Source organism: Scatophagus argus, chromosome 17 (genome assembly GCF_020382885.2).
Source record: "Scatophagus argus isolate fScaArg1 chromosome 17, fScaArg1.pri, whole genome shotgun sequence".
Lineage (NCBI taxonomy): Eukaryota > Metazoa > Chordata > Actinopteri > Scatophagidae > Scatophagus > Scatophagus argus.
Window position 1 is genome coordinate 10,154,666 of NC_058509.1, and position 18,797 is coordinate 10,173,462.

At 41.4% G+C, this 18,797-nt stretch overlaps 1 protein-coding gene across 2 annotated transcripts; it reads right to left on the reverse strand.

Moving 5' to 3' along the window:
• Positions 1 to 208: 208 nt before the first annotated feature.
• On the reverse strand, positions 209 to 18,323 carry tpd52 (tumor protein D52). Of its 2 annotated transcripts, none has more exons than XM_046417709.1 (6): positions 18,167 to 18,323; positions 6,106 to 6,233; positions 5,186 to 5,334; positions 4,670 to 4,771; positions 2,005 to 2,053; positions 209 to 1,227 (listed from the first exon to the last, which is right to left on the reverse strand). In XM_046417709.1, the coding sequence occupies exons 1-6, from the start codon at positions 18,183 to 18,185 to the stop codon at positions 1,096 to 1,098; spliced, it is 579 nt and encodes a 192-aa protein (XP_046273665.1). In that variant the 5' UTR covers positions 18,186 to 18,323; the 3' UTR covers positions 209 to 1,095. The 2 variants fall into 2 exon arrangements, with proteins under 2 accessions (XP_046273665.1, XP_046273664.1); XM_046417708.1 differs by lacking the exon at positions 18,167 to 18,323 and adding an exon at positions 10,683 to 11,071.
• Between the last annotated feature and the right edge of the window lie 474 nt (positions 18,324 to 18,797).

Below are 18,797 nucleotides of genomic sequence, written 5' to 3' on the forward strand. Positions count from 1 at the left end.
CGTAGGTTTGCCTAGGTGTTACCTCCCACACAGAAACAATGGACAAGTGTTAAAATATTGACTCTGGCTGTGGAAGAGACACATTTACTTCGCTCTAAGCTTGGGTCAAGGCCGAACCTTGACTGTGTGTTTGCTCTGCCTCTGTTCTGCTGATCTTGGCTGTTTTCCTGTAACTATCTAAGCGTGGAGATCATTTTCTGACAGACTCTTAACAATGGAAAAAAGGGATGGTTTTTATTCTGAAGTGTGCTTTGAAATTCCAGCTTTGGAGCCAAGGGGGCTGCAGTCGTGACACACTGAATCAGTAGCTCACTACTGTGGGTTAAATTATACAAAGTGTTGCATCCAGACGACACAAAAAGGCATACATTCATACTCTGAACAGTGTTAGACTAATTTTAGATTGTGTGGTTTCCTAAAATTCATATAACGAGGAGACAGAAATCACATCGGCCCCACAATGGAAACCCATAGTAAACCAAGAATGGCCCCAAAATGGAGCCAGACAAAACTAGTGCTTAACAGTAACTCCAACATATAATAAGGGCCATGCAAAAGCAACAAGCCAACATCTGCCTGGTTCACATAAAAAGAACAAAGCTCTGTGTAAACCCTTTTCTACTCAACTTTCTACATGTATAAATCTTTCTACATTTGTGCAATTTTCTACTCAAGCAAACATAAAATGTGAAACGGTGTCAATTTGATAAAGAACCAAATTAACTATGAACACGTTTGGCATCTGAGCTTTGCTGCTTAGACAAAGGCAGAGAAGTAAGGAGTGCAGGAGGAAAAGCAAAGCAGCACAGCAGGGGGGGGGGATTTCTCTCACAGCGAGTCAGGATAGACTCAAGAACATACGATCGGCACGAGACCACATGCCTGCACCCGTCCCACGTTTTCAGTACCCACACTGGTTAACAAGTGAGCGCACGTGTCAGACAAAAAGGACCAGACAATCAGATCACAAGGAAGGCTGTGGTAAGTCATTTGTTTTCAATAAAGGGAGACTGACACACAAAAGTTTAGGGGGCAAGTGTTGATGGTCCCGGGGTCAGAGGGTCAAGTGAGGAGGGGCGGCTGGGAGGTCAGGTCTTAGTTCATCGGCGCCTCCTGGGAGGGCAAGTCTTCAGGCTGACTGAGCAAAGACTCAGAGGCAGGGCCGCCGCCGCCGTCCTGGTTGTCAGGGTTAGTGGTGGATGCTGATGGACTCATCTTGGTCTTGCCCTGGTCATTCAGATGAGAATCAAAGAGGAAGAAAAATGAAACAATTGAGTCCCGTAGCCCAAGTTAACAATTCGTTTTGTACACGTGCAAAATAAAAAAAAGAGTAAAAAATAACACAATCTTTCTCTTACAAATTAAAAGCTCAATTCAAAAGCAATCAAAAGCAACTGCATGTCATTCAGCGTACTGAGGAATCCAGCTGCTATGTGCTTATGAGGGCTAATGTCGCTGCGTAACTGTGATTTCTAGATCAGTTTGCTGGTCTTTACGATTCTTCGCTATTTGTGCTACTGGTGCACAACATTCTGCCTCAGTCAGGGCACCGAAAAATGACGCCGTTTCAAGAAACTGGCTCAATAACGTTGGGAAATGAGGAGAAACCCAATGTGTTATTTTTTGCCACTTGTGGTCACTGTTCAGCACAGGTTACACAGTTTAAATCTGAATGTTGTCTGGAAAGAAACTTTGAGATGAATCTGTGTTTTTCCCGACACAAAAAAGGCTCAACAAACTGTCTGTGACCTCTAGGAATATTAGATAAAGCCGATAGAAACAAATAGAAACATCCCTGACTGAAGGATGCTGTTTACAATTGAGTTAGATTACTGCACAAAGCACCTGACCAGCTCAGTGCTGAATACAATGGAACTAAATCACTGTCATTTCCTGTATACATGGTTCTATACACAGGCTGGGCTGTAACACACAGCCACTTAGACATTTTGATGCAGACATGTGTGAAAATGTGCACACCGGTCACAGTTTTTAGTCAGCTACCTTAAACGTCTCCATTCTCCCCTCAAATGACTTGAAAGTTGGCGCGTTCCTGTGAAAGAAAGAAAAGAAAAAAAAAACATACAAGGGACAAGATAAGAGGCTGAGCGTGACAGTATTTCCAACATGTCTCACGTGCTCACACACTCTGCCACAAGTATGGGAAAGTGGAGATGGAGACAACAAGCCGCCCCGTCATAAAGGAAGGAGCGGGACATTCGGCGTATTCACACCTTTAGAGGTCATGTTATCTGATACTCAGACAATGCAGGAGTTTCTGAGGTGACCCCGTTCTATTCTGCTCCACTGAAAAACTTCTGAGAGGTGTCGATTTATGTGAAAACACCATCAAGAGAGTGAACGGCATGGAAGGACAAGGCAGCATATTCTACTAAAACACCAATTTGTGGCATTAAGTAAAGCTGCGTTTGGGTTCATACAGCTCTGAATACATCTAGGAGAAAATATTAAATCGTACATTTACAGAGAGCTGCAGGAGGTTTTTGACTCTCCAGAAACACTTTGTGAGCTTTTGTTGGAGAGGCCTATGTATGTTTTGAAGAGGAACTCTCACACAGACATCAAACAATCAGCCGATTAGCCCAACGACAATTAATCAGCTATGTGAACGACAGATTCATTTTGTTTCCAAGTTCTGAGAGATTCGTAATTTTAAATGAAAATACAGATGTCATCTGGTTTTCTTCATCTTGATGTTTCTAGGAAATATTTTTCATTACGTCCCGATATTAATTAATTATTTAATCAACAAATCAGTTCATAATCCACAAATTCAATCGTAGTGAGCTATTTCTGAAAAAAGGCATTTCCAAATTCACATCGAGACAGGATTTTTGCTGCTCTGTAAGCTCTGACAAAACAGAGGTCTGTCCAGGCAAGATTATTAAAGCTGCAGCTTCACTGATAGCTGATTAAGTGGCTCTTGGTGGTGGTTGCTCTTGGCAACCTCAACGTACACACTCAAGACCTTTTCATACATCTATAAAATTAAAAACAAGGACTAGAATGAGACAGAAGTCTCTTTTCCCCAGCCTTTAGCTCGTTCAAGTTTTATCCAACATTTCTAGCTCAGAGGGCACCACTGTGTGCCAGTCACATTAACACAAACCCGACCGAGTCCCCTTACCTCATGACAGGCATACTAGTCGAGTGTTGCAATGATCGTATGCTATCCGACAGCATTATGGAGAAGAGAGGGGGTTAGTGGTTATCTTAGCACAGCACAGACAAGTTTACACAGAAAGAACAAGAGAATAAGAGAAAAAGACACACACACACACATTCACACATACACAGTACAAACCATCAGTATTCTAATATATGTTGAATGAGTGAACATTCTAAGTGCATAAATCCTATAAATCCCGTTTTATCCCATTAAGATTGATTGTGTATTATCACAATGGGTGTGTGCTAATCCTGTATATCATGGGGGAAATATCTTGTCATCAAGCACACACATACACACACACACACACAAAACAAGCATAAGGCATGTACAAACACGCACACACACACCCTCTGACCCCTGTCAAGTTGCTCTTCACTCTCCCCGCCCCCAAACCAAACCAGCTCTGTGTTCAGGCTCATCAACCTGCATTTCTCAGCACACTGGTGCTTTGAGGAGCCTAATAATCTTGTTTGCAGCTCAGTAATCCAGAGAGAAGAAGGATGAGGGGAGAGAGGACAGATTAGGATCAGGAGAGAGGTGGGGGGGGGTTTACCGTACTGAACCGGAGATTCTGTTGTGGGTCTTTTAAGCCTTATTTAACCAGGAAATACTAACAATAATGTATTTTCGGATCTTAAGAGGGGAAGCATTTGGCACTCTGTAAGCGGACAGAAAATCAATCAGTTAGATTTATGGCAACCAGCTGGTAGCTGAGAACTGTAATGTAATTAGATGTGCATTTAAAGATCATAAGCAGTAAAACTGGTCATTGATGGAGGTACATAAGGGAGTCATCACATCAGACCATGAACAAAAACAAGGACACCAAACTGTGTGCACAAATATGTTATTACCATGACATTTACACACAGATGTGACCCTGGCTTCAGTTTAGTCGGTAGAATTTGATGAGCAACACGTGTAAGAACTGTGTTTTTTAAACAATTAAAGAGATAGTAGGAAAGAAATGTAAGTCAGTATCTGAAAAAGAGGGTTAATAGTTCTTCTGTAGGAGTTAGATGCTTTTTGCAGTCTTTTCCGAACACATTGCAAAAAGAAAGTTTGTGTAGCAGCTAGCTTAGCTTAGCACAAAGACTAGAAACAAAGGGAAGCAGCAGGCCTATCAGCACTAGCTCCCTGATTAACATGTAATATCTTGATTGTGTAATCTGTACATAAACTGACATGTAAAAATGACAAGCTGCACTTTTACTGGAGGTTATGGAAGTCACTGCTCCCGCCAAACAAATAGTCCTGTCCCCCGCTTGTGAAACCATATCACAGATACGGACTCAATCTCCCGGCTCACCTAACTTTGAGATCTCTGAGCAATTTCTAGAACATAAATCATCAGATTACTCAGATAAGAAGCAGAATATTTGGAGGACGAATGGATCAAAAAACGGATCACCAACTGTTATTCACTTTTACTTTTACTGAACATGCTGTCGCACTGACGTCTCCTGTCTGACTGACCTGACATCCTCGAGTTTTCTGCTGATGGCAGAACCCACATTGGAGAACGCAGCTGTAGCCTTCAGACTCGCCTGAGACAGCGTTTCAGATGTCCTCCTATAGCTGAAAGAGACACGGCGAGACAGAGAGGGTGAGAGATGGAGAAGTGATAGGCAGCAAAACCAGAGGATATGTAACTGATGAAAGGAGACAGAGAGATCAAAGACCAGAAAGTGGCATCAAGGTCAGGAAAAAAACATTTCATTCGTTTTAGTTTTGAAAAAGCCTCAAAGCATCAGAAGGCTCCTCATTTCCTGTAATAAAGACCCCGTCAAACAGTCATAGAGGCAGGCTGTCATGATCTCTGACATCTTCTTCCACATTGTTCAGAAGAGAAAGAACTCTCTCTCAGTAGTACTGACAGTTAACCAAGTTTTCAGGGCATTCGGATACAGAAAGAAACTCGACATTGACGGAGCAATGGCGTAAAATCAAGAGGCAAAAGCGTGAGACTGTGATGTGCGTGGAGGAACTTACGCGGTGGAGGTGGTGACTTCTTGCCAGGTTTTGGTGATGTTTTGTTTCAGCTCGTTGAGAGGTGTGATGCCAAGCTTCCTCTTAATGTCCGCCACCCGCTTCTCCTTGGCCATCAGCACCTGGGACAGAGTCTGGATCTCATCCTCAACCTTGCGTGCACACACACAAACACACACGCAGACAGTAAGAAATGCATTAAAAGTTTTGAGGTTTTAAATGTTTTGCCTCTACCTTAGTCCAAGTGAGTAACAAACGGTAAGAATGCACAGAGAGCAAAAGTGGATTACAATGGGTTAATTAATCGGTCAATCATTATTTTATAGACTTTATAGACACAATTAGATTAAGTGGTCATGAAAATAATTGCTGATGCCCCACTGCCTATTGTATACGCAAAGGGAAGCCGTTCCAAAGCTCTCAGAACGTGGCCACTGTTTGGACAGAGCGGACCTATTTTATAATTTGGGAAAGTTCTGACTCCTTAAAAACTGTCAACTAACGCCAGTCGCTAATGAATCATGACAGAGAAGAAGCTACGGTTTATGTTTCTCTGTACAATCATCTGGAAAGTGCTGCTCGATACATTGGCTGCCATGGGAATTACAAATTGGAAAGTAATCCAACATCTGATGAGAGATAAGTGGCTGGATGAGCTACAGGGGCAACAAGGGACCTGAATGATACTGTTGATATGGAAGCCAGTGTTCCTCGTACAGAACGTCAAAAGCTGTATGTGTGGGAAGCCAAGGCAGCTGGGCCTTGTTTGGAAATAAAGATATAATACATACCCTCAAAGTATGCATTACACATATACACTGGACCTTAAAGGCAAAGTGGTGTATATGTATTGCAGTTGTAAAAATAACCCCAATCCTGACTCTTTGAACCACAACCTCTTCGATCCCTGACCCCCTCCTGACCTTGACCAACTCCTCCTGCAGCTCCTGCCGCTCCTCCTCTGTCATGGTGGGGGGAGGGGAAGAGGGACCGACGGACGTCATTGCATCTTCTCCCATCTCTGGGACTGGGTCCGGATGCTGCTGGGAACCTGGGAGGTCACATAAAAAAAAATGTTAACTTACATCCATACCTCCCACTTGGCAAGTCATGTGCATCCGCTTTGAGGTTGCAGAATATTTGTTATTTTTCATAGACATATAGGTGTCCTTGTTTGTCGTGTGACAGTGAACAGGCGGTATGAGAGGGGAAGCTGATTCTGAATGACAAACTCAAGCTGTTCCTGGGCAGGATAAGAAGAAGAAAGGAAGAAAAGATATCAGAGAGCAAGACCAGGAAAATTAAGAATGTTAAAGAATGCTGTGTGATTGATACCAAGAATCAAATGCCTTTCCTGCTCCAAAAACATTCATTTCTAGTGTATAGGTACACAAAACACTTTCTCTCCCTCACACACACACACACACACTCATATTTTCACTCCACAGACATACAGTATACAGTGCCTTTGATGCTGCCATTTCTGACAGAGCTGTGCCCAGTAGGAGCAGCAGTGCATCAATAATACAAAGAACTTTCTAGATGGAGACATCCTGGGCTCAGACAGCGTGAGAGAACACAAGCGCAAAAGGGTTATTAGGATCTGTCCGTCAAAAGGATAACAGCAGGTGAGCAGGAAAAGGGAGACACAAACTTAGTCTCTGAGGTCGTTTTTCTTTTAACTGGTCTTCCCTTGCATTTCAAGGATTCAGAGTGAAACTAAAAATATAGAAACGCTGCCAAAAATATGATGCGCAAGAACACAAAAAAAGAACTGGTAGGGAAACTTTGGGACTACACTGTGCTATTACCTCAGCGGGAGGGAGGGAGGGAGGGAGGGCAGAACTAAAGCTTAAACTGAGAAAACGCCCAAACAGACACGAGAGTAGATTTGATGAAAACATTTTCCTTGTAAAAGCAATTTCACTTCTAAACCCACTACCTTTATGGTACTAGCAAGACATTTTCATATCACATTATTGTCCCTAGTAAATACAGTGGAAGGCTAAATATCACTGTTTAACTGACTATTTCCTCTTTGAATGAACAACATTTACCCCGTATTTGTCTGACTGATGTTGGTTAAATATTTATTTTGATATTTTGGGTATTTGTCATGTTGGTCTCCTTCACTGAAAATAATACATAATTTGCTTTCTTGCTGAGAGTTAAATGACTCTCAAGTCTGTCTGTAAAATATGATGCTAATCTGCTAAATCTGCCTACCAGGACCTCTAACACTCAGGATGTTATATCTTGTTAGTTTAATCAATACAAATTAACATCAAATAAATAAATAAATAAAAATAAGTTTCTATGCAACCTGGTGGCGCTCCTGAAAGTCACTGCACCCGGCTAAGATATAGTCCAACACATATAAGCCCCCACAAAACCACAACTTCTCATTTTCAGACTTCAGTTTCCCGTAACGCTTTAACAAACAAGATATTATGCAGATGTTTCCCCTTGTTTCCACCATTTATGCTATGCTAGGCTAACTAGCTGCCGGCTGTAGCTTCATATTGAATACCAAGACAAATGTGTAGAGTTTATTAAAAAGCATTTCAACGTCTGAAACAAATATTCACTCCTTGTGTTATATAGAATTTTATTTCAACTTCATTGATTTTATACATCGATTTATTTCTTTTTGACCACATTAGCTACATCTGCAGCTTCTCAAGCTGGCATTTCCAAACATAAGAGTCATAGACTGAATCCATATGCATTTATGACAGGCATCTCAAACTGGTCCACAGGAGGGCCGCTGTGGCTGCAGGTTTTTGTGCCAACCAACCAAGAGCACACCGTTTGACCAATCAACTGTCTGAAGACGGAGATCAGTTGACTAAATGAGTCCAGTCTGGTGTGCTGCTACTTGGTTGGAAAGAAAACCTGCAGCCACACCAGCCCTCCTGTGGACCTGTTTGAGATGACTGATTTATGAAGATGCACAACACTAACTTCATACCAGATTGTGAAGGAGTTTTACTGCCCCCTCTGGCTGAAAGATTCAACTTTGTTCCACCTCTGACCACACCAAACCTCACTGATGCGTTTGGTCTGAAGTATTCTCTTTCCATCCTATGATCCTTGACCTTTAAACATCTTTTTTCACTCAACAAACACCACATCCTCTCCTCCCACCTCATTCCAAACGCTTGGCACCCTTCCTCTGTTTCATGTCACACCCCTGTACTCCCCATACTTTCAAAATATTTTAAATGAGACAGAACGTTTGCAGAGGACTGAGATGAGATGCCAAAATCACGAGAATCTAACAATGCACACTCCCACAAAGGCTAATATCCTAACGACTGTCTGGAGAGCATTTCTCAGCCTTCCAATCGTATAGTGTTGACACAAGCTCAGGACTAGGCTGTGCCATTACTTGTTTTGCCATTAATTAATACCACGGGAAAACAAAGAGCTAATTGGATATGTCTCAAGTGAAAACATTTATGTCAATACATGCATGAGATTGAACTAAAAATGAGTACATCATTTAACAGAGGAAATGGAGGTGGGCATTACAGGAATTGTGTGAGAAGAAATACAGTGGAAATTCTCTTTACAGCTTGCAGGGCTGAAACCACCCCCACTGATCCTCTGAAGCATTACACTTCATCTGCCCTCAGGGTCTTCCCCCCCTCATATCGCTTTCTACAATCTAATATTTGCCCTCTCCTTCCATTACTGGTGACACACAAACACACACACACACAGAATATGCAGATACGCACCTGCTTGCAGTGTCGTAATGTTAATTACGTAATGGACACTTCCCCTTACAACAGCCAGGCTTCAGTCACCAATAGGATAAATCTGCTCTTTATCAAGCAGTACTTTGTAGTATTTTTTTATTTTGATAACCTACATTACACTGCTCAGGCGTTCCTATCTGCCCCAAACATACACACACACGGTTGTGTAGGATTACAGCGGAAGTCCAGCACCTCCTCCAGGTGAGAAGAACAGGTTCTGTAAGCTGACACCCCGTCTGCATTATCTGCTATGCCAAATTGTGTAATACACTCCTGCAGGCAGCAATTAGAGATCTGTATGTCTGAGTGTGCGTGCAGCTGTGCAGCAAATCTATGCCTAGAAGGTTTATTTCCATCAGAAAGAACTTGGGGCCAGAGAGGAAAAACAAAGAGAGAGGAAGAGAAAGTTTGTACGTGGACGGCGGCAGGGCTTTGGTTTTGCTGCCCTGCCCCTCTGCTTTAGCTCATTTCTTCTTAGGCTAACATACCCTGCCTTATGACCACGTGACTCCCTGTAGCTTTCAAATCCATAACGACTAACTAGAGGAGCAAGGCTTCACAGCTGAAGCACGCCTGAAAAGAGGAACATATTAAGAGACTCACCAAACTGCAAGCTCATAATTAGTGAATTTTCTTCTGTGATAACTACTCAAAAGCAAAGCTCTGTAAATGTTTTATCTTGACTGAACTAATGCAGCTTAATCATTTGTTAACTGCATTATAGTTATTGCTTTGTTCTTGTGACTAAGCCATTTTTTATGAGCAGCGCTAAGAAATGTGGACTTGATAGATTACTTCCTTCAGTCTAGAAGCTGATGGTGGTTTTGTTAGGGGAATACAATCCTGCCGTTCAAATAAAATATGACCAGACCGGTGTAGTGAAGACCCAATGACAAAGCATGTATTATGTGTAAAAAATCCAAACTCAGCCGATGATATTAAGTTATCTCTGATTCACAAGACCAAGTTTCCCAAAAGCTTCAAATTATTACATTTTGAGACAATGGGACAAGGGTGGAGACACATCACATCAGCTGCCACCAACATGTGGTCCTGACATACTGTACAATTTAATCTTACTCAACAAATCAGAGTGTGATGTAAAACATTAAACCACAGACTGTGTGTGTGGTCTCTAATCCACACTGAAAGACAGAGCAAAATCTGTTTTGCCAGTCAATTTTCTAAATGTGGATTCCTGAAAGACATGAAATAATTATCACTTCTAACTTTCACTCGGCGAGGTGCAGACCGGTGTGGGCTTCAACGCACCAAAATTACTATTACTGCTGTTAGTAAACTACTCTTATGCTGTTCAGAAGAGATGGAGGAAATTTGAGACTACTGTGTTTTGAGTAAGAAACACACTGATGAAGGCAAGATAAACCCCCTACATTTGCTCAAAAAAAAACCCAAAAACAAAACAAAACAACATGTTGTACTGTGAAGACAATCATGACCATAGCAAAATAAACAGCATCTCATTTAGAAGTTTGACGATTTCCTAAAAAAAACAACAACATCACAAACAAACTACCTAAAAAGGAAACTTGAAGTCTGAAATTGAAGGAAAAGTAAATTGCTGCTGCTGTACAGATTTACGTTCCCCCCAAATTCTTCCAGTCCAATTACCAAACCCATGTTTTGTCTTCCTGTCCAGCAAACACACATACACAACACGCACACACACTCCTCACATCCTCCGCCCAGCCTCTCCCTTTCCTCCTTGTGATTACCTCTGGTTTTGACAGTTGGCGAGCTGGGCGGCGTGTCGCTGTAGGCCGGGGAGAGGTAGAGGTAGTTGGTGTTGACTCCTTGCTCAAAGTCAAACGGAGAGTGGTACTCCTCCAGGGGCTCCATGCTTACGACCTGTAGTGTGCTGTTTGTCGGAGTGAACACCAACTCTCCACCACCTCCACTACCTAAGCAAAAACAGCCAAGTGCTGATTGTCCGCATGTGATCCTGACGCGTGCTGGCTCTGTGACTCCTTGTGTACGGCGTCCTGGACTCTGGTGTGCGTGACAGACAGATAAGTGTGTGTGTGTGTGTGTGTCTGTGTGTACGAATGAGGAGGTTTTGTATTGTCTTTCAGGTAGTCGGGAGGTCAGAGCCAAAGTACAGCGCTGTCGGTTTTCCCCCTTTCGTTTCTCTGCTCCTTTCTTGCTGTTAATGAGTTACCTGTCCCTTCAAGTAGCTTGCACCAGACACACACTCTCTCTCTTCACACACACACTTCCTCTTCCTCTCCACCGTAATCCCAAAGGTCAATTCAATTCTCCACCCCTGAAACATCCATTGGCGTCAAACCAGTGCAGTTTTCAGATGCTGGCCTCTGTCAGCAGAGCTAATGCTGCAGAGATATTGCGTGACTCTCCAGTTTCAATACTCTCAGGTCTCTCTGTCAATTCCCTCCCACCCTCATCATCAAGCCTGACATCCAAGGAGGAAATAAAAGAAGTCCCATTTGTGCAGGCTGGTCACATGATATGAGTGTGTGTGTGTGTGTGTGTGTGTGTGTGTGTGTGTGTGTGTGTTGGGGGTGCATTAGATGAAAAGCATAATCTGCAGTGTCCCAGATTACAGAGAAGCGTTAATCCACGGTGGGCAGTCCAGTACTGCTAGAACAGAGGAGAGAGGATGCCAGAGGCTACACTTGGTGTTGTGTGTGTGTGTGTGTGTGTGTGTGTGTGTGTATACTTGAGGGAAAGTGCTCTCTGTGCGGTAAGGACAGCAAATATGTTGACAATATTGCACTAAAGATAGTTCACAAGTTCGTCATCCGCCATGACCAAAGTCAATATCCACAATGTAATTCATAAATAAACCACATCCATTTTCAAACAACTGCATTTTGACTTTCAGTATTAGACTAGTGCTTACGAGAGCAGCCCATAAGCACAAAAAATGTCAGAGAGAACAACTAATGGTCTGATTATCTCATCAGTACAAAAATGCACACTGTACACCAAGTTCTCGTCCGCCATCTCTTTGTGGTAAGTCTAGTGCCAGAGGAGCATGTTTGTGTGATCTCCAGGAAATTCTTTGCATTAAGATGGAAGGATGGGTTGCTGTCCTGGAGGTATTGAGGCACCAGGGGACAAATTCCACAATCATCCATGTCAGACAGAGGAGAACAGATTGCTCAACTTTCAGCTCGAGCTCTATGTACTTTAAAATGCATGAAAGATTAACTATATTTATACGCAGAATGAAAGATGTGATGGCGTTCTGTTCAAATCACTTGGGTCACGTGAGGCTAACTACTGTCACTGTGCTGTGCCCTGATCTGCGGCGGCGATAAGGCTCCATCACACTGTGCTTCCAGTCAGCAAGGTCAGCCCAGGAAGTGACACACATACAATCGCTCCACGCACAATATCGAGTATCAGCACGCACACATGAACAAAATAGGCCCTCATCAAGGACAGTGAATGCTTGAAAACTCGCTTGCTACTCAAATTTTTGGTCTTTTGATTCATTTTTTGTTAAAAAGAAATCAAACTGTGCATCATTATTACTACTAGAAGTCTAAAGATGGACATATTCAACAACCATGTTCACACACACTAACCTTTCAGTCCTACTCCATTCATAGGCCCCTTTTCACAGTATGTTTGTGAGAGAGAAACATCTGAGAATGTATTTTTTCAAGACTACATAAATATTTATGGGCAAAACACTGCAGTCCTCCTGGAGCCACTTATTTAAAAAAGAAAAAAAAAATCACTGATATGCTTGAACTGGATAAATTATCTAATTTACAAAAATCTACACTGAACATGTATAACCAAGTTTAAACGTCTAACCAAATATGTAATCATGTTCTCGAAATTTAATTGTTTAATATCTTTGATTCATACACCGAAACAGATAAGACCATGAAAAATAAGCCACGGCACCCATGGCCTCCACTCAGACTGTGGCCTGGGACAAACAGACAATTTTAAGTGGTTAATGGAGCACAGCATGAGATCAATTAGTTCCTAATCATGGCAAACCCTGTCACATGATTAACCTAAAACAGCAGTCATGGGACATGAATGACAGGGGATGCGGTGAGAGTGTCCACAAAGTTCCCATGACATGTGCATGGCAGAGGAGTGACTACACCCCACCGATGAAACGCATACACAGGCCTGTACTTTAAATGGATTGAGTGAATTTAAAATTTACAGAGAGAGTGTCACGTCTCAGTCTCAGTCTGCTTCTATCTAATAGAGGCTCTTTGTGGTAGAACTGTAGATGAATCATCAAGAAAATAGTTGATTTAAAGACGTAATATGTAGAATTTCTGCAATAAAATGTCTAAAAACGACAACCACTTTGTCATATATTTTGAGCTGTGTACTTTCATTATCCCAAAAAACCTTCCAACAATGTCGAAACCCAGAGAAAACTGTAATTTTATTCAAGGTAACAATGTATTTTATCTGGTTGCATGTCGCTGTAACTACTAGGAGAAAGTCAGAGAGTGAGAAAGGAAGCCTGTGAATGCGACATAAAGTGATAACATTACATTGTCTGCAAACATTTCTACCTGAGTCACATCAGACAGATTTTCATTGACAACAGTAGCTGTTTAACAATGAGGACAACAACTCCCATGATCCCACACTTCACAGGCCTTTTGTTTTGTTATTACACCTCTACCAGCAGAAGCCACATATCGTGTGTTTAAAGGAACAGTTTGACACTGTGGCATCAACAAGAGTTAGCTCCATTGCTGTCTGTCTGTATGGCAAGTATGAGGCTACCACCAGCGGCTGGTTATCTTAGCTTAACAGAAAGAGAGACAGGTGGAAACCACTAGCCTGACTCTGTTCATAGGTGACAAAATCCCCCGACCTCAATGTTTAATCTCTTCAGAAACCGAAATGTGACACAGTGTGGTTTTACATTGGGTTATATGCTACATCTACGCTAAGCTAACTGACTGCTAGGTGAAGAAATTGTTATCACTCTCATGTCTCTACAGGAAATATCAAGCTTAAGCTAGTTCCCTTTAAACAAGGTGAACTTACTAAATCAAGATGATCCTGAAAAACACAAAGTATAACATATGCAGACTTATCCTAGATACATAAGGGAGCCTGACATTGAAGAAGAAGGCTGTTTCCTTAGTGATAAGAGTCCCCTCAACTGTCACATCATGGCTGAGTCTATGAGCCTGACAAAGCTGGTGTTGTATGCCCAATTTCTAATACAAGCTTACCACATCGAATTTTAACTGGCCTGTAAAAATAATGCTATATATTATGCTAAAACTTCAGTTTGGTTTTTTTTTAACAAAAAAAAACCCCCATTATTCTGTGCAGTTATCTTATAGCTGTTTCAGTCACATCTCAGGCAGGCTTATGTTCAAAACACTCCAACTAACCATTATTAATATTTCATCAAATCAAAAGAAAACTGAGAACAGATTTAGTCAGTTTTGTCTTAAAACTGGCACGCTGTGCTTTATCTGGATTTCACAGTCTTGTTTCACAATATATACATAAATATTTAACAACTGGTGAATAAAATTATCTGTTAAGTTACTTACAGAGGATAATCTACACACTCACCAGGCTCCATTTGACAGTGAGGCCCGAGGTTTCTCCCTACGGTGTCATGTTGGTAGACATTGAGTCTGATGCCAGAGCTGCCAGACAGACGAGACCTCTGCACAGCCAAATCTCACAAGTTAATGAAAAATGTGTCCGTAAAGAAGGAATGAAATGGCGACTACATAATTCGAGTTTTGTATTCCAAGTTTCCATTAGCTTTCGACACTACAGTAAATTCAGCACAGTGCAGGCGAGACTGTTCAGTCTGTCATATAGAATACAGGAATCCTTTTAAGCATGAACTTTCATTCATATCAACAATCACCTCAAACATGAAAGTTTTCAAATAGATGGGGATTTCCCTTTAATCTTTGAGATGAAATGTGCAGATCTGCAGACACCACTGAACCTGCAGGTTTTCAGGTTCAGCTAAGAGCCTGGGGTTCCATGTTTCAGCTCAATAATGGCTCACATCAAACCCTTCAAGGGCTCTTTTTGAAACGACTTCTGACAACCACAACTGGTATGCAGCACTGACATGTACTTTTACATGACAGTTTTGGCAAACAAACATCCGGTTCCACCTACATAGAACAAACTCAAGAGGAGGAGAGTTGCTGAGTTGTGTTTGGTCTACAATGATGAAAAATGAAAAATCAGCATAAAAAAAAATCAGTTTTTCCATTCAGCATTTCTTATTTCTTATTGAGATATTGTGGATCGCAAGTCTCATCTCTTAGTGAAAGATTGTTTACTCTTAATGAAATGTGTCACAACATAATCTAAACACTTAAAAACAGTATTTTGAAAGTATGATTTTGTTCTTGCAAAGCAAATTTTAACTCCAGCAGCTCTGCTGTACATGGTTAGGGGGATATCATCTGTGATAGATGACTTCTGACTGCTCACACAGCTGAAAACATCCAGTTGTGCAGCATTGAAAATCTAATAAGGCAAAAATGTTGGCCACTGCTCATTATCAATCTCATTAGACGACTGAGTTGAAAAACAACACAGATTGGTAAGGCTGGCTGTCTCATTTTTGAACATATGAATTGAGCCAAGACCATAAGCTTCCATCAGTGAAGCTACAAATCCCATATTGTGTGATATGTGAGTATTGTCGAGTATTGCAAGGAAATAAAACCTGTAATGGAAATGCAACAACAGTCATAAGCCTATAGTGTCAGCCAGGAATAACTCAGAAAGATGCTTTTTATATTTTAGAAATTAGTCAGTCATTAGTCAAAAATAGCACAACTGAAGCATGAGGCCTCAGTCTGAAAAGTGTTGCTTTACTTCCAGAAATTTATACCATAAGTATTTAAATGCACAAACAACATAAACGCTAACAAAACACATCAGGTTTTCCACAATATATCACATGGCCAAACTGTGTGCTGCTCCACAAAGACAACCTCAAATTCCAGACACTGTGAGTGAGAACTACTGAATCAAAGAAACTCCCACTCAAGCATTAAGATAACTCATATTTATGCAAAGCCATTGGAAACCACGCTCAATTGCGGGGAAAAGCAAGCACAAAGAGAGAGATGTTTGTTATCAAAAAGGTCACCTCCGTACACACAATCAGAGAAGAGCAGACTCCACTCTCCTGACAGCTCCTTTGAGCAGCGCCAGTCAGAACAAGCCCGATAAAACCTGTTAAGCTAGCTCCTTTTCACCCCCTTATTGGTAATCTTTCACATGAAATTCTACAACACAAACTGGGGAGAGTGTAAAAAGGTAAAAGATCTATAATGAGATGCTTCAAAATGTCTTTTTGGCCTCAAATACTGGTGGCTGAAAAGGCTGAAATCCAACAGGTGACAGTGACAAGGAAAAACATTAACAAAAATGCAGGTACAGATGGTGCCTGCATGGATACAGCTGCCATAGAGACCCGCACGAAAGAGTGATAACAAAATGGACTTCACTGTCTGTTGCCAAGAGAGTATGACTATTTAAAAAAAAAGAGAACTCATAACTTCCTATGATGTTTATAATGACAATAGGAAGGGTGTAAATTTACTTCTGCAGGCAGAAGAAGTGAACACACAGTCTAGGACAGTCTGAGTTTTTGTCTGACAACTCGAGCTCTTTCAAGGACAATTATTACAACAATTTGCCATTTCATTTGACAGACTGACAACTGAAACAGTGGCTAGTGTAAACAGAAAAAGGAGCACAAGAAAGTCATCATGTGATTTTGATGAATGCCTGTCAGAAGCAATACTAAGGAAAATAATGTCGGGCAGAAAGGGAGAACAGCAGGAAATCTACACTAGTGAAGAGGAACTGTGGTCATGAGGCAAGTAGCCCCCAACAAACTGTGACTAAGAGACAGTTGTTTTAAAAATACCATGAAGATGGAACACCTCTCAGCGAAATAGAACGACACCACACATTATGTACTTTGCCAGCTTAGCGTTTCCTCCAGGGCTACTGTGCTGTTATTTATTGTCTAACCAATACAGACCTCATTCAGTCTGAAATTAGTAACCATAAATTATCAACCAGTAACAGGTTACATCTGTCATAATATTCTGCAGCTGTCACATTTACAATATTTTTCACCTTGAGGCCAAAAACATGACATGCAGACATCAGGAAATGACATTTCTGCAGCGCTGGGAGACGACTGCACTTGCTGAAGGGAAATGAGGTGCCTTCTTTACCAGGCATGAACAAATAAACATTGCTACAAGGTCTTGGTATGTGCAAATAAAAATAAAGCAAAACACTGCTTTTTCATCACTTAAACTGGACCTTACATAAAAGCTTCAGTGCAAATGTGTGACTAAATATGTTGCATTGCAGCAAAAACCACAATCGCTTGCTTAAGAAACAACTGTTGTGATAGACAAACCTTGAGGAAGGGTAAAGATGTCAAAGTGTGAGAGAGCAGATGGCTACCAAGCAGGAGCGGAAAAGCCCAGTTAGGTGTATGACAGGAAAGGAAGCAGAAATGAGAGGTATAACGCATTCACAGCATACCTGTGGATCATACATTCACCTCTTTCTCTTGATAATCAAAAGACTGGCAGTCCAACACGTGTGCTTAGGCCTGTTTGACCTCAATAAATAACCTCACAGGCATAGAATGATATAAAATAAAACGGCGGTACTTTCAAACTAAACGGATGCACTCATTTTTCTGCTCCAGAGCGATCAGAAATAGACAGTGTGACTGATTAGACAGTGGTGACATTTACTGCACCCGTGAGAAACTGTCAAATGGGTGTGACCTACTTGTACAGGGTTATTTCTCAAAATATGGAAATAGTATTGTTCATCAAGTGTACCTTCCTAAGTTAAAATTACGTTAAAATGACAGCTTCCTCGTTTATGTGTTTACTGAGGTAGCTCAACGGCAAGTTATATACCGAAATAAATGCTATGCAATATTCAATTTCCGTGATATTTTGGTAAACGCTGGCACTCGATTTAAATAAAGAGATTTGTTTTCTTCCAAAAGTCTCAAACGTGTTCTTTCTGTCACAAAAAATACGCTCTGTTTATGTTTGAAAAGTAGCATATGTTTCCAATGTCCGAACGGTAACTTTACTCGCACTACAAAGTTAGCCGGTTTGCTAACTTTCATGCGGGGCAAAAGTAAAAACGCTCTCGGCAACAGCACAGTCACAGATAGATCGTTCAGCAAATCAGTTACCTGTCTCTGTGTCCTCCATCGTACGGTTGAGCGTTGTTTCTGATTTCTGAGTTTTAATGTCCAGAGTGTGCAGTTTGTTCAGCTGGCTGCAGATGATCTTCCTGCTCCCTCTCTCTCATGTTGCCAGGCAGCCCGCCGTACGGGGTGGGGTTCGTCGTGACGTCATCACGCAGCAGTGTAAACAGAGGCGAGCACGTGGATCGAGTTTTACACCATCAACAACGTTGCTGTCTGTCAACGACACGTCATTATTTGGGTGATTTTTTTTTCTGTACAAGACGAACTTAAACGTGCGCATCCATCTTGCATCAGCAAGGCATTGTTTTACATAAAAATACTTCACACTTTAGTTTTACGCATAAAGATAGCCTTCAAAATAATAGCCTATAGACGTCTACGGTCTACCCATCGTACATAGTCAAGTTTATCATTTATCACCCCAAACAAAACCTGCTGCCTCTGATCCCAAAGAAAAGGTAGGGACGATATATGTATATATGTAGAGCGATATACCTATGAAAACGTGTCTTGTTCAATTAAAAGCTATACATCAGTTATGTAAATCTAAAATCAAACTGTTTTAAGAGTGGAAAAATAGTGTGCTACGCATGTACATAAAGTATCAACCTGT

Bases quoted from the DNA above. Each gene is read 5' to 3' on its own strand.
- tpd52 (XM_046417708.1), bottom strand. From the start codon at position 10,806: ATGGAGCCCCTGGAGGAGTACCACTCTCCGTTTGACTTTGAGCAAGGA. The intron at 5,335-6,105 runs GTCAGGAGGGGG...TGTGCACGCAAG, and splicing joins TGCAGGAGGAGTTGGTCAAG to GTTGAGGATGAGATCCAGAC. The intron at 1,228-2,004 runs GTAGCTGACTAA...CTGAATGACCAG, and splicing joins GGAGAATGGAGACGTTTAAG to GGCAAGACCAAGATGAGTCC.